Raw genomic sequence first — 14,956 nt, 5'->3', positions numbered from 1 at the left:
GTACAATATCCACGAGATAGTCACAAAGATTCTTAATCCCTATCGTACACAAAGATTAGGAAGGCTTAATCACTCTAAATATGCCACTTAGTTAGAGTAATGAAAAAAAGGACGTCCAACACAAAGAAGTTGCCTAGCGTAGTGTAGCTAATGCAATGCATTGTTAATGTAAACACCCCATATTACCCCGTAGGATGGTAATTAAAGCAGGAGCATACATACAAAGGCGATACTCTCGCCTGACTCGAGCATGTACATATCCAAGCTTTGAAAAAAAAAACACGTATGTATATAAACCTCTTTTTTATTATTATTACTATAAAAAAGTTTTCCCCTCGATAGCGCCCAAAAAACCAAGATGGTCACTTCGATTTAAGACTTTCAGCAGCGCCTGCACAATGCTATCGGGATTCGGGATCGATACGATTACTTTTTCTTTTTCTTTTTTTTTTTGGGGGGGGGGGGGGGGGGTGGTCTTTGTGGTCGATACGATTACTACTTTTATTATTCAGGCGTACTCTAGGTACCACCTTCATGCTATAAAGTTCTAGAAGACCATGGAATCGCCTACTCTTCTTCTCTCCCATTCCTTTTGCCTTTCAAATCCCAAAAGTTGAACGTTGACCCTCAGCCGCCCCCCGCTACCCTTGTACCCGACCGATATATATTATAATTCCGAGTTAATCCATCTCCAACTTAATTATTAATATAAAAAAATTTCCCCCTCGATGAAGATGGAGAGGATGACTAGAGTGATAGCCTAATGATGATGGTGGATAGAGATGAAGGGTAATGGCTCTTATGGATGGATCTCTATTCTCTCTTGTGTTGGTGCCAAGAGTATGACCCTTTTTATAGGCCTCCAAGAGTATAAAGATATTTCATATCATGAGATATTACAAGGTTTGGTGTTCTCTTAGCCTGCCATGTGGCGGGATACTTTGGATAGATGAGGATATTTTGATAGATGGAGATACTTTGGATATCCAAGGTGAGTTGGGGTTACATGAGCTAAGATATCTCCAAGTAATTCTCCAAAATGAGCCTCTCCAAGGATATGTAGATGGTGTGTAGAGGCTTAGTGAATCCTCATGGATGTTTCTAGAGATGGTGGGTTTCTCCACGAAAATCTTGAGATAATACCAAACTTTGATATTATGTTTCTTCATTACAAAAAAAGGAAGGTAGACTTTGCATGCCTTATTCCATAAATGGAAGGTTGGAAATTGTTGATGAAGCGGAGACCACCTTTGAATATCTCTTTTGGAGCCTTCTATCCTTATAGCAAAGTGTGCATCCTCATATGTCTTTATTGGCTTACATATTTTCAAAAGGTAGGCCTAGTGTGTGTGGGCCTAAGACTAGTGAGGCTATTTTTAGGAATATATATATATATATAATCCAAAGATGGTTTTGACTTTGATGATAAATCGTTTCTATATGCCCAAGGCCAGTAGGAGACAGATCGTGTATGCAAGAGGGCAGTCTCCTTTAACAATTACATGGAGGGTGGCATGTGTGTGCAAGATGGTTCGGGGTGGCCCACGTGGGCCGAGGTGGAGCATGAGGGTGTGAGGAGGGAGCTCCCAGCATGTTCAGTGTCTGTCTTAGCTTTATGGGATTCATTTATAGGAAAGGCACAAGCTACAAGCGCTCTTAGCTCCCCCGTATGCTCTTCCTTCTTCTCATACATATGGCGAAACCAACTGATCCAACTGCTGCAGCTGTAGCCCCTACCATCTCGGCTTTGATCTTGTGCCTTCTAGCATATATGTGGGATCCATGTAAACACATGGGCATGGGTGGGCTCATATGGGCCTCACGAGGTGGTGTCAGGAAAATTTGGACCCCTAGGATAAGGCCTTTTGAATAGATTAAAATTGATTTCTAATGCACCTTCTGAAAATCTTTTTGAACTTCAGAAAAAAGATTTTCAGAAGGTGCATTAGAAATCAATTTTAATATGTTCAAAAGGCCTTAACCTAGCTAGGGGTCCAGATTTTCGAAAAAAAATAAATTAAGGTTCTGAGGGGCCAATCAGATTCATCCAAATGTGTGGAGAAGATAAATAGAAGAAATAAAGAAAATCCCTCCAAAAATGAGTAAATACTCACATAAGATGAAGTCTTAGAGTGGCCTAAGGACCAAAGGAAATACTAAAAAAATGGATTTTTGACATCTCTTTTTTTAAATTATTAATATAAAAAAATTTCCCCCTCGATGAAGATCAATGGAGAATCAATGATCAAATGTCATTGTCGACGGTCTACACCATTTAGACAGAATCTAATATGTGGAGAAATGCATGGAGGTTTGTGTGTAGTGTATGGAGATGATTCATACATGTAGGACCCCAAAACATCACTCCAAGAGGTGAGCCGGAAAATAGAAAAAGAAAAAGTTTCGTCTATCTAATGTTGTGCATGACTCTACGTCCCCGAAAATCTACGCAATGCAACATTATCCTCCCAATGTTGTGGGTAGAGCTATAGCCCTCTGATCAAGTGGGGAAGAGTGACATGCGAGCGAGCGTAGTGTAGCTAATGCAATGCATTGTTAATGTAAACACCCCATATTGCCACGTAGGATGGTAATTAAAGCAAGGAGCATACATACAAAGGCAACACTCTCGCCGAGCATGTACATATCCAAGCTTTGAAAAAAAAAACACACACACACACATATGTATATAAACCTCTTTATTACTAATAAAAAGTTTCCCCCTCGATGAAGAAATACAAAAACGGCAGCGCCCAAAAAACCAAGATGGTAGTCCCTCCCGTTCGCTCAATCGTTTGCTCAAGAGCAGCCGACCTCATGAGAAGCCTTCGTATTTAAACAACCATTTGCCTAGGTAGAGAGAGGGGGGCCAGCTCCAAGATTCACTCCGTGTATAAGTCGCCGTGGGCGAGCAGGTATGCTTCCACTCCAGTGAAGCTGAGGGGCACCACCTCCTTAAGCGCCGCAGGGACGTGGGGCTGGTGCTTCTCGGACAGGGCCTCATATTCGAAGGACCAGTGCACCACGCATGTGCCGGGGTGCGCCCCTTCCTTCACCTTCACGGTGTACTTGTAGTGCTTCACCAGGACGCCCAGGAAGCCCCCTTCCACCACCTCCACCTTCAGCTTGAGGGCCTGGTGGTCCACCTCCTCCAGCCTCTCCTTGATGTGCAGCACCACGTGCTCCGGGTGCTTCTCTCGCGCAATGTGCTCAGCGTGGCCTGCGAGGAGCCATGAAAACTGTCATCAGTATTATCTAATTTACAATGATTCAATTCATTATGCAGCTAGCGCGAAGCTGCTCATGCAGCTTATAGCTGCTTATTTAAATAAATCAATTCATTCATCGACCAGCCTGCATGCATACTCTTGTGGAAGTGGATGGTTCTCAGCGAGCCCGGCTGGAAGCCGCTGCCCGCGTACTCCACGCCCGCGATCACCTGCGGCAGAGCCTTGGGCAGGCAGTTATGGGCGTCCTCGAAGGCCCCGCGCCACAGCCTCTTGGCCGACACCTTGCACTCCACCTTGTCGCTGAACACCTCGATCGCCATTGCCGGGAGAGTTAACTAACTGCTGTGCAGGAATATTGCTAATAATTATTAACAATTATTAGCTCAAATTAAACAAGAAAGAGAGAGAGATAGAGAGTTACACGGGGATCCAGCCCACCTGCTTTTATACTGCAAGAGTTGCAACTCCATTCCATTTGTGATATCCACAAAAGTCCTCGTGGACCCCATTCCTTTCCGCCACGGCACCCATGAGCGTCCAATTACAAGAAGAAAAACCCGCAGGGCACGCCACTTCGATTTAAGACTTTCAGCAGCGCCTGCACAATGCTATCGGGATTCGGGATCGATACGATTACTTTTTCTTTTTCTTTTTTTTTTTGGGGGGGGGGGGGTCTTTGTGGTCGATACGATTACTACTTTTATTATTCAGGCGTACTCTAGGTACCAAGTTCTAGAAGACCATGGAATCACCTACTCTTCTTCTCTCCCATTCCTTTTGCCTTTCAAATCCCAAAAGTTGAACGCTGACCCTCCCCCTGCCATAGCTACCCTTGTACTCGACCGATATATATTATAATTCCGAGTCCAACTTATAATTCTTAGAGAGGAGTCCAATAAACCACCCAAATTGCACCCCTCCTCTAAGAAAAAGCCACATCATCAACTCCTCAGCTTCAAAATTATTATGTTGCAACTCAAAAGTTAAATGAAGCCCCCCCCCCCACCCAAAAAAAAACCAAAAGAAAAAGAACATGAAATTATTAGTGGTTAGGATAAAAGTATGAAAATGCCCGCTTCTTTGAGGACACGTATGAAGAGACTCATGTCGTCAAATCTATGAAAGATCCTTCAATGTGCCAATGCTTTGTGAACATACAAAAGATCAAGATTATATATAACGAGCTTTCAACTACCACCCTTCAAAAGTCTTCAAGGTGTAGAACTTTCAGAAAGATGAGAATCATAGTCCACTTGAATATGCACTTATTAGGGCCCAGGTTGAGGCATCCTTAGGCCTTCGTGCTACATTTTATAGAGCTTTCTACGCTTGGCCTCCTACTCCTTCGCTACTTCTCTTTCATGTTTATGGGATGTGTTGGCAATAGCATTTGTAAATATCATTGATAACTGGCATGGGGGAGTAGCAACGAGCTCTACATGCTCCTATGATATTTTATCTACAAAAGCATTTTTTAAACCATCAACCACACCTCACTTACATCCACATCCAAGGAAACCTGCACATCCAATGAAACATTAACGCCTGCAGCACTATCCAAGGTATGTATCTATCTACTTGTGACAGTGGCATTGGCATTGGCATTGTAACATATAGGTATTACAATGTCACTTTAAAGGTCCACTTCCAATCGAGTTGTGCATTCTTGATACAACATAGGGTTTTTCTAAAAAGAGCTACAATGGAATATGGATACGTTTGGCAAGTTTCTTAAGGTTGTAATGGAGACTACACTATCCCTAGCATAGTTTATCTTGTTATTATTCTTGAATATGAGAGAGATGGTCAATCTCAAGGATGTTGTGGCTAAGGTTATAGGCTGGTATTAAAGATTTGTAGGCATCATCCATAGAGACAAGATCCCACTCATGGGTGTGACAAAGACCTTTTGTGTTCTAACACTCTTGAGCAAGGAGGGTAGCTTTGGGGGAAATGATCACTTGTTAGAAGACATCCATCCCTACTCTAACTCATAGCATCGATCCTTAACATAGATGAGGATGAAGTGACAAAAGAAGCACATGAGCATATGAAAGGCAATGTCTTCTATGCAAGGAAGATCAATATGTTATTGACCTTTGCACTAGAGGATCAAGTCAATATAGGCATTGGCGTCTCAAAGAAAAGTAGTTTCATTGGTAAGGATGCATCAACAAGCCAGCGATGTCGAGTTGATGCGTGTGGCTTTTGCATCAAACGATCCATTGATCAAGGTATGGGATGGAATCCAGGAGGCACTCAAAGCAACTACTGAAGTGAAGACACCTGTACTTGATCCAAAAGGAGATAGTGAGCCCATTAGTTAGGCCCACTATAAAAAATTCAAGAAGTTATGACAATTGAAGACTTAGAAGGTGCTCTACAATTCTCCTCATATTACATTACCACCGCTCCTGTAGTTTGGACGTTGTTGTCCACACCTCCAAAACGGCATCCAATATTGGTTCTTTTTCTTTTAGGTGCATGAAAGTTCAAAGAGATTTAATCAAGATTCTTGCAAACATTGTATTATTAGAGGTATTGGTGGATGAGCTCATGATAATAGAGATGAAGAGATTGACGGGGCATAGAGTATTTGAGAGGGTGAAAGGGAGAGAGGAAAGAGTTTGAGGGAGAGGACAGTGAGAGTGAGAGTGGCTAGTAATTATGGTAGAGGGAGTGGAGGGTTTGAGAGGGGTGCGATAGTGTGAGAGGGGAGAGGAGGGTTTGAGATCATGAGAGTGGAGGATTTGAGGGTAAGCGAGGTGTGAGAGGGGGTGAGAGTGGAGGGTTTGAGAGGGTGAGAGGGGTGGAAGAACATTTATATGGCACCGCCCCATGGTGGCAAGCCACACATGTTATGCATGTGTTGCATGCATAACACACGCATCTAGCACATGGTGGCATGCACCACACACATGTATTTTACGTATGCAACACATGTGATGCCTACCACGTGTGTTTCATGCACAACACACATTATAGCACCACGTGTGTTGCATGCACAACACACGTAGCACCACGTGTATTGCTCGAACTGGAGCAATACATGAGTCATGCCACATGTCATTGCCATGTGTGTGGCCTACACACGAGCATGTCACATGGTAGTGTGCCACATCATCGGGCCTCTTCCTCCCTCTCTCTCTCTCTCTCTCACACACACACACACACACACACACACACATATTTACCCCCACTTCCCTCCCTCCCTCTCTCTCTCTCTCTCTCTCTCTCACCTCCACACACACACACATTTTTCCCCCACTTCCCCCTCTCTCTCACACAGATATACACACACACACATTTACCCCCCACTTCCCCCCTCCCTCTCTCTCTCTCTCTCTCACACACAAATTTCCCCCCACCCCTCTCTCTCTCTCTCTCTCTCTCTCTCACACACACACACACACACACACACACATCGATTAGATGTTTGTGTGTGTGTGTGTGTGTGTGTGTGTACACAAAGTAATATATACTATCAGCACACACACACACACAGCCATTTAGCAGCATAGGGAATCTTCTTTTATGATTCCATGTATGTTTTGGCTAATGCGAATGATAATGTTGGTAGACTAGAGTCTATCTCACTAACACCATTGTCTAGCCAAGAATGGGCTTGTTTCTACATAGACATCATTGCAGCAGACACGAATAAGATAAGAACAGATATGCATGCAACAATGAAACCATAAACAGGTTGTTCTAAGGATGTCCATTTTAGTTGGTTTTTACCATTTAGTGCCTTTGCATATATGTTTGCATCATGTGAGGGTGTCAAGCAAACAAAGTTAACATATCAAGTGAGGTACCTTTATAATGATTGTGTGAACCAATGTTTGGAAGAGGGATGGGATGTAGAGAGGACATCTATAGAAGATGCCATTGAATGTAAAGTAACAATACCATATGCTACATTCAGTTGAAATCAAAACATAAAGTTTATTTGTGTTTGTAGCAAATTATGTTAGGGTGACATCCATTACTTTTAAGCATCGATTGTTTTTATGACCAAGTATTTCATTGGGAGAGGCGAACATTATTTATGCGAAATGTTATGTGGTCCAAACCTATTACTTTAACTACTATTGTTTTAACTTCTATTCCAAAGTTATGCCTTCAAGAGTTACTATTGGGGTTAATGCAGCTTTCATCTCACTGAGGTCCTCTTTTGACCTTTTCTTTTGAATCAACTCCTTGTCCGACTTCACCAGGAGCCCATGTGTGCTTGTAATGAGGGTGGTAGACTCCTACATGGCCTCTTCCTCTTCATCTACCTCTCCATTCCATGCTTTGAGAGGCTCCTCCTCAATGAGTGGTTCTATTGGGCAAGGGGATTTCACATACAAGGCTACTGAGCTTGGTGAGGAGGTAGGGATTAACTACCTCACTTTGATGGGTTGAAGATAGTTGTTAAGCCCTTTTTTAGTATAGTATGTGCACTTATCCTTGCTTTCCAAGATGTACCTTCTTCAACTTGTGCAAGTTCACTCTATTGTACACCTATTCTACCAGCGTGAGGCTTTATCTACATTACAAGGCCTTGCATGCCTTTTTACCACTTGATCCTTAATGTTGTCATATTCTTCTTCTTTGTGTTCTACTTTATTTAAGAAGCTACAAGGGATGTTGCACAAAGCAAGGTTCACATAGAAGCTCACAAAGAGATTTGGATGTTGGCTCTCTTAATGCTACAAAAATTCTACTCAATTGAAGCAAACAATTAACTCTCTAAAGCAACAAATTCAACAATAAGTCACTCACAAAGAATACCACTCAGTGTTAATAGAGAATGTTACCCACAATCACAAAGATGTATCTATCAACTCATGAAAGATTACACTCCCATGATGGAAAGGAGCATCACATAGAAAAATACCAATGAAGAGACCAAAGAGAGTATTTCCACAAAGGACCACTTAGTATATTGATCACTAAGAAAGTACACAATGTATGGGCCCTATACTCTCCACTTAGTTATCTCTAGCTCTCTCTAATGTGTGAGTAGTAACCCCTGAATTTATAGGTTCATGGAGGGAGGTGCCTAAAGCCCTTGATTCTCTCCACCTCCCTATGATTTCTCACTAGACTCACCTAAAATGTGATGTCCCAATCAAAGGGAGATAACTACTAGACCTACACCCAGTTACTCTTGTAATTGAGCCTTCTAACCTTAGAACAAACCACTCTAAGGTATCACTAAGGAAACACACTAAGAATGGATGCTAGATCACATATTTCTAACAATTTTTTGTTCTAATTCATCCTTGGCTTGTAAGCTATTATTACCTCCTCCTTTTGAGCCAAGTAAGAAGAAGTAGAAAAGACTACATCCATGTCTTAGGAAAAGACACAGTTGGTTCCATACATAGATTAAGTGGTAGGATACATTATTGTACAAAGGGATGTGGACACACCTGAAGAAAAGTGTAGGCATTAGGAGAATTTAGGATACATTATTGTACAAATGGATGTGCACACACTTGAAGAAAATTGTAGGAGACTTTGGACTCAAAAAAGGGCCCTCTAAGAAGAGCCATGCCATCACTTTTCTGGAAAAAAAGGGGGCCATGGCGAACCTTATGTATATTTTACGTCAAAACCCCCACATGTGACGTACCATTCAAAAGCCCTTGAAAAGTAGATTCTAAATCTATGATCTACAAATTAGAGTTGATATGCTCAAGTTATGCATTCCCCACTAAAAGGTAAATTCCAATGATTACGGCATCCATGTAACATGGATATCATAATCATGGAAACATTACATGGATGTCACACTCATGGAAACTAACCAAATAAGCCTCACCAAACTTAAGATATAAGGAAAAGAAATAGCTCGGGGGGTGCACAACTAAGAAATCCTATGTATCACGTGTGTTCAAGGGGTATTTAAAAAATACCTTGTGATTTTTTCATGAATAAAATGACCCCTTTTCCTTTATGAACTTACAAGTTTCTTTTCCAAAATTGATTAAAAAAATCCATTCTGTAAAACTGAATTTCTATAAATTTACCTTAAAATTTTGAATTAAAAAACCCCTTCTCATTTGAACTCATGTGGTATACTTACATATTTTTAGGTGAACCCCCGAAAGAAATAGAGACTTTCTCTGACTAGCCTAATGCTATAGGCTGATTCATTTTGATATATATGTGAACAAGATGGGTCCTAAGAAGGTAGAGAAAGATTTTGAGTATCAGTCTCCACCGCTGAGCTCGAAGAGGAGGTAATAACACCTTACGAGCCAAGGAGGAATTAGAGCCTAAAACCCATGTCTAAAGAACTAAAGCCATGGAACAAAGTCAAGCAACGTGACTTGTCTAGATGGCAACAAAGTTTGAGTAATAATCTGATAAAATGATATAAGAGGAGAAATGCATTTGCCACAACGCCCAAGGACACGGACACACCGGGATCATAATAAGGACTTGCCATTCAATGGCATGCCTAGTTAAGGAAATAAAGTAGAACACAAAAGAAAAATGATGACATTAAGGATCAAGTGGTAAAAAGGCATGCACGGCCTTTTCTATGGTAATGTAGATAAAGCCTCACCCTATAGAATAGGTACAATAAAGTGGACTTGCACAAGTTGAAGAAGTTACATCTTGGCAAGCAAGGATAATTGGGCATACTATATATACAAAGGGCTTAGCAACTATCTTCAACCCATCAACGTGAGGTAGTTAATCCCTATCTCCTCACCAAGCTCAATAGCCTTGTATGTGAAATCCGCTTGCCCAATAGATCCACTCATTGAGGAAGGAGCCTCTCAAATCATGGAATTGCGAGGTAGATGAAGAGGAAGAGGCCATGGACAATGAGTTGATGCAAAAGAAAAGGTCAAAAGAGGACCTCAACGAGATGAAAGTTCCATAAACAAACACTAACTCTTGAAGAAGAGGTAGCAAAACAAGTAATTGATAATATTTTGTGGAAGAGCCATGCCCACTTCCTCTGTGCATCCTCTTTGTGCATAACTTTGGAATGGAAGTTAAAATTATGGTGGATAAAGTAATAGGTGTGGAACACATAACAATTTGAGAAGCAAGAAGCACATCCAATGGCTGATGCACAAATCCAAAGAAACTGATGAAGGTATGCATGTCACAATGATGATGATTGCAGTCAATAAAGTGCTAGTAAGTGTGCCAATGGCCATGCCCATGATGCAAGTAGAGTGGATGCAAATACAGGCAATAAATGTAGGCATTGGAATACCTATATGTTACTATGACAATGCTAATGCCACAAGTAGATATGGTACATACCTTGGATAGGGCAGATATTAATGTTTCATTGATTGTGCAAGTGTCCTTGGATGTGGATGTAAGTGAGGTGTAGTTGATGGTTTAAAAAATGCTTTTGTAGATAAAATATCATAGGAGCAGGTACAGATCATTCGCTACTCCCCATGCCAGTATCAATGATATTTACAAATGATATTGCTAGCACATTCCATAAACATGAAAGAGAAGCAATGAAGGAGTAGGAGGCCGAGCAGAGAAAGCTCTATAAAATACAACATGAAGGCCTAAGGATGCCCAACCTCCCCTAATTACATATTCAAACGGACTATAATTCTCATCTTTTGAAAGTTCTACACCTTGAAGACTTTTGAAGGGTGGTACTTGAAAGCACGTTATACAATATTGCTCTTTTGTATATTCACAAACCACTGGCACATTGGACCTTTCATTGATTTGATGACATAAGTCTCTTCATATGTGAAATCAAAGAAGCATGGATTTTTATACTTTTGGTCTCCATATCCTAACCACTAATTTCATGTCTTTTTGATGTTTTGCTTTGGGGTTCATTTAACTTTTAAATTGCTACACAATAATTTTGAAGATGAGGAGGTGATGATGTCACTTTTTGCTAGAGGAGGGGTGCAATTGGATTACTAGAAGTAAATCACCTAGGAGTTTGAGTCCTAATTGTATTCTAATCCTTTTAGTCCTCTGGGAGAGGAGTGAAACTTCTTCTGTGCAGAAATTTGATTGGCAGGTGAATGAAGCCTAAGGATCACTCAAAAGTGGCAAATAATGGTGAGGAGGAGGAAGTAGATATGATTCCTTAGACAGCTTTAACATGAGTAAGTCTATGAGAATGGCAGGTTGCACATGGAATGTTAAGGGGATCAAGGATAAAAAGAAAAACTTAGCTTTTTGGGGTCTAATCAAGGAGTGGGATGTGTCTACTCTAGCTATCCAAGAGCATAATCTTTTTGGGCCTAAATTGGTTAGAAAAGATAGATTTAAGGATTGGGATATAGTATATATGGTGGGGTAATTGGGGGATTTTTTTAAATTAAGAACAACCTTAAACCTAGCATCATTGCTAATCATCCCAATGGGAGAGTTTTGGTAGTAGAGATCTATTTTGAGGATGAGAGGATTTGGTTGGTGAACCTTTATGGGGCTCACAATCACAAAATCAGAAGTGATATGTGGGATTGGATCTCTAAATTGAATATTCAAAAACAATATGTGGTTATGGGGGACTTCAATATGGTTGAGAAACAAAGTGATATTGGGACAAGAGAAGATAAGATGGGAGAACTTAAGAGGAAAGTTAGGCTTGAGAGATGGGTGGGAAATGGGGGACTGGGGGTAGACCATGGTCATACTTATTTTAGCCTTCAATATTTTGGCTCATCATCCAGACTGGATAGGGTTTTCTTTAGTCATCATCAGGCAGCCTAGGTTCTTCATACTCAATCTTGGTATTGACCCTAGTACTGCTATTTCTAATCATATGCCTCTCAGATGGGGTTGGCATGTTATGGGCTAGGAAGAGATGGCATTGAATAGATTTCCAACTAGGAAATTGAGAGTAAAAAACCTGCGGCTTGAAGATCAGCTTTTTAAGACACAAACTGAGAAGAAGATATAGAAAGATTGAAAGGAAGAGATCCTCGGGGTCATGGAGACTTTTTTCTAATGAAATGCAAGGGATAATTAGAGGGGTTGGTAAATTGAGGGGGCTGAGGAAAAGAGACAACAAAGAGGTAGGTGGAGTGAACTTCTAAACCATCTTCATAAAAAAAGACAGATTGGAAAGCTGTCAGAAAATGAGATTTTTTCGTATATGAAATGTCAAGAAGAGCTAAAGGGAGAGGATGAGAATTGTTCAAGGCAAGGAGACAATAGGCAGAAATGGTAACTTTTTAGCAATAAGAGGAATCTTTGTAGGTATCTATTTAAGTTACTTGAAGGGAAGGGCACTAAGGAGGTGATGGGGAGAATTCTGGATGAGAATGGCCAAGAGATGGAGGGTATAGACTCCCCATCACCAAGGAGGTGATGGGGAGAATTCTGGATGAGAATGGCCAAGAGATGGAGGGTATAGAATTGATTGCTGAAAAGTGGGTGAACTTTTTAAGAGCTACTCCTAGCATGAAAGAGGACTGGTCTACCAAAAGCTTTAAAGCTGAGAGTAAGTTGCTTGAATTAATAAGTAATAGCATAGACACTGACAAAGCTAGATGGCTAGAAAGAGATATTGAAGTGGATGGATGCTGGGACACCTTAAACAAATTGGGAAAGGAAAAGTCACCTGGATGGGATGGGTTGTCTGTAGAATTTTTCATAGCTTTCAGGCCTTCTCTAAAGGATTTGGTTGGGAGAGTATGTAGAGATGCTTTTAGAATAGGGAACTTGGATAAAGATCTTAAGGAGGGGCTGATAACGCTCATTCCTAAGCAAGCAACCTGTGAAAGGATTAATCATTGGAGACCCATCACTCTAGTCACTATCATCTATAAGATCTTGGCTAAGGTAATTGCTATGAGGATTACCCTTGTGTTGCAGAGGATTGTCTCTAAAAGACAATATGGATTTATAAAAGACAGATCTATATATGATAACATATATGCTGCAATGTTGGGCAGAGATTTGGCTCAAAGGACTAATCAGAAATGCATTCTTATGTAGCTGGACTTAGAGAAAGCCTATGACAACAGAATACATTGGGCCTTTGTAGCTAGGGTTATGGAAAAACTTGGCTTTGGCATAAGGATGGAAACTTGCATCTATACCCTTACATTTGGAGCTCATTCTAAATTTCTTTTGAATGGCATAACTACTGGGGGATTTGATATAAACAGATCAGTCAGACAAGGTTGCCCTCTTGCCCCCGTGCTCTTTGCCATTGCTTCCCATCCCCTGATCATAGCATTGGAGATGCCACTGTTGAAGGGAATGTTACTGGGTTGAAGCTAAGCAATGGGGAACAGTTTGGTAATTCAATGCTTTGCTGATGACTCTCTCCTTTTCTAACAAGTTGAAAATGATAATATGAGACTTGCATTAAGCATCATTCAGGACTTTGGTGATGCATCAAGTTCTAAATGCAATATACACAAATCCAAATTTATAAGTTTGTCTGAGGACAATGATTTTGATCTAGAGAGATGGGGCTGTGAAGTTATTAAAAGAGGTCAAATAGTCAGACATTTAGGGGTCCCTTTTGGTGTAGATGTGACCAACAAACAACTTACAGACTAGGCCTTGGACAGGTTTAATTTGAAATTGAAGAAATGGGAAGGAATCAAAGTTTCTTTCCATGATAGAGCGACCTTATGCAATGCAGTACTAAATTTCTTACATTATGTTTTTGTGCCCTGTGCTAGACTTTGGCAAAGGACATTGCAGAGGATAATTAAACCCATAAGACAATTCTTATGGAGAAAAGGTAATTCTAATAAGAAGATTTTATCCTGGTGGCTTGGGACAAATTGTCTGTTCCCAAAGAGGAGGGCGGGTTTGGCATTCTACATTTGCCCTCTCACACTAAGGCAAGGATGGCACTCTTGCTCCCTAACTGTCTGATTTAGGAGAAAGTGTGGACAAAAATGTTGAGAGAATTAGTTGAAAATGCTGGGGTATATTATGAAGGTTAATGGCATGATCTGGAGGACTGGAAAGATAAGATATTCTCTTATGCTCCTCTGAAGGTTACAAGCTCTTCTCTGGCCAAAAGGCTGTGTACCAACTGGAAAGAGATATTGGAGTTAATGCTCTGGGATGACTGTGCTGCTAGAGTCACAGGGAATTCTTTACAAGGCTTGGGTATTTGGTGGTCACATAAGTTTATCCCTCCCCTAGCTCTAGAGGATCCTAAAACAGCTAAAAGCTTGAACAACAAAGGTCTCAAGAGTTTGTCTGACTACTGGGCTCCTACTGGGATAGGGCCTTACTGGGATGGAAGGACCTTGGTCAAATAGTTGAGGAGTTTGATCTAAATTCCAGGGAGGGACGCTTGGTTAGAGTAGTGCTGGATGAGGTCCAGAAAAGCTGGTATTCTACTGCTTTTGATGAGTCCTGTTGGCTAAACGACTGGGTATGGTATAATGGGGCTAAATTGGATAAAGGGACTACTAAAGACTTGTATAGGGATTTAAGAAGGACTGAGGAGAATGTGATGTATTGTAATAGGATTTGGAGAACAAGTTTGGGGCCCAACACTTGGAGGAAAAGATGGAAAATGATCTAGAAACTGGAAATTTCTACTAAAGATCAAATCTTTCTTTGAGGGTTTGTATGGGTGCCCTTCCTCTGGGGAGTAAACTGGTGTAAAGGAACTTCACTAATGGGTGTTGCCCTAGATGCAAAACAGCTTTGGAAGATGAAAAACATGCCTTTTAGGATTGCCCTACTATCAGAAGCACTTGGACCAGAGTTAGTAGATTGGTATTATAACTGTATTGGTG

The 14,956-nt window shown here is 41.0% G+C and overlaps 1 protein-coding gene across 1 annotated transcript; it reads right to left on the bottom strand.

The window, feature by feature from the left end:
* Positions 1-2,684: 2,684 nt before the first annotated feature.
* Positions 2,685-3,642, bottom strand: LOC147624963 (major pollen allergen Bet v 1-D/H-like). The gene is made up of 2 exons (XM_086818909.1): positions 3,367-3,642; positions 2,685-3,220 (listed from the first exon to the last, which is right to left on the bottom strand). Exons 1-2 carry the CDS (start codon positions 3,548-3,550, stop codon positions 2,883-2,885), a joined length of 522 nt encoding a protein of 173 aa, XP_086675035.1. The 5' UTR covers positions 3,551-3,642; the 3' UTR covers positions 2,685-2,882.
* Between the last annotated feature and the right edge of the window lie 11,314 nt (positions 3,643-14,956).

Source organism: Cibotium barometz, chromosome 24 (genome assembly GCF_041138505.1).
Source record: "Cibotium barometz isolate CiBa-2024 chromosome 24, ASM4113850v1, whole genome shotgun sequence".
Lineage (NCBI taxonomy): Eukaryota > Viridiplantae > Streptophyta > Polypodiopsida > Cyatheales > Cibotiaceae > Cibotium > Cibotium barometz.
This window is presented reverse-complemented; position numbering and strand designations above follow the sequence as displayed.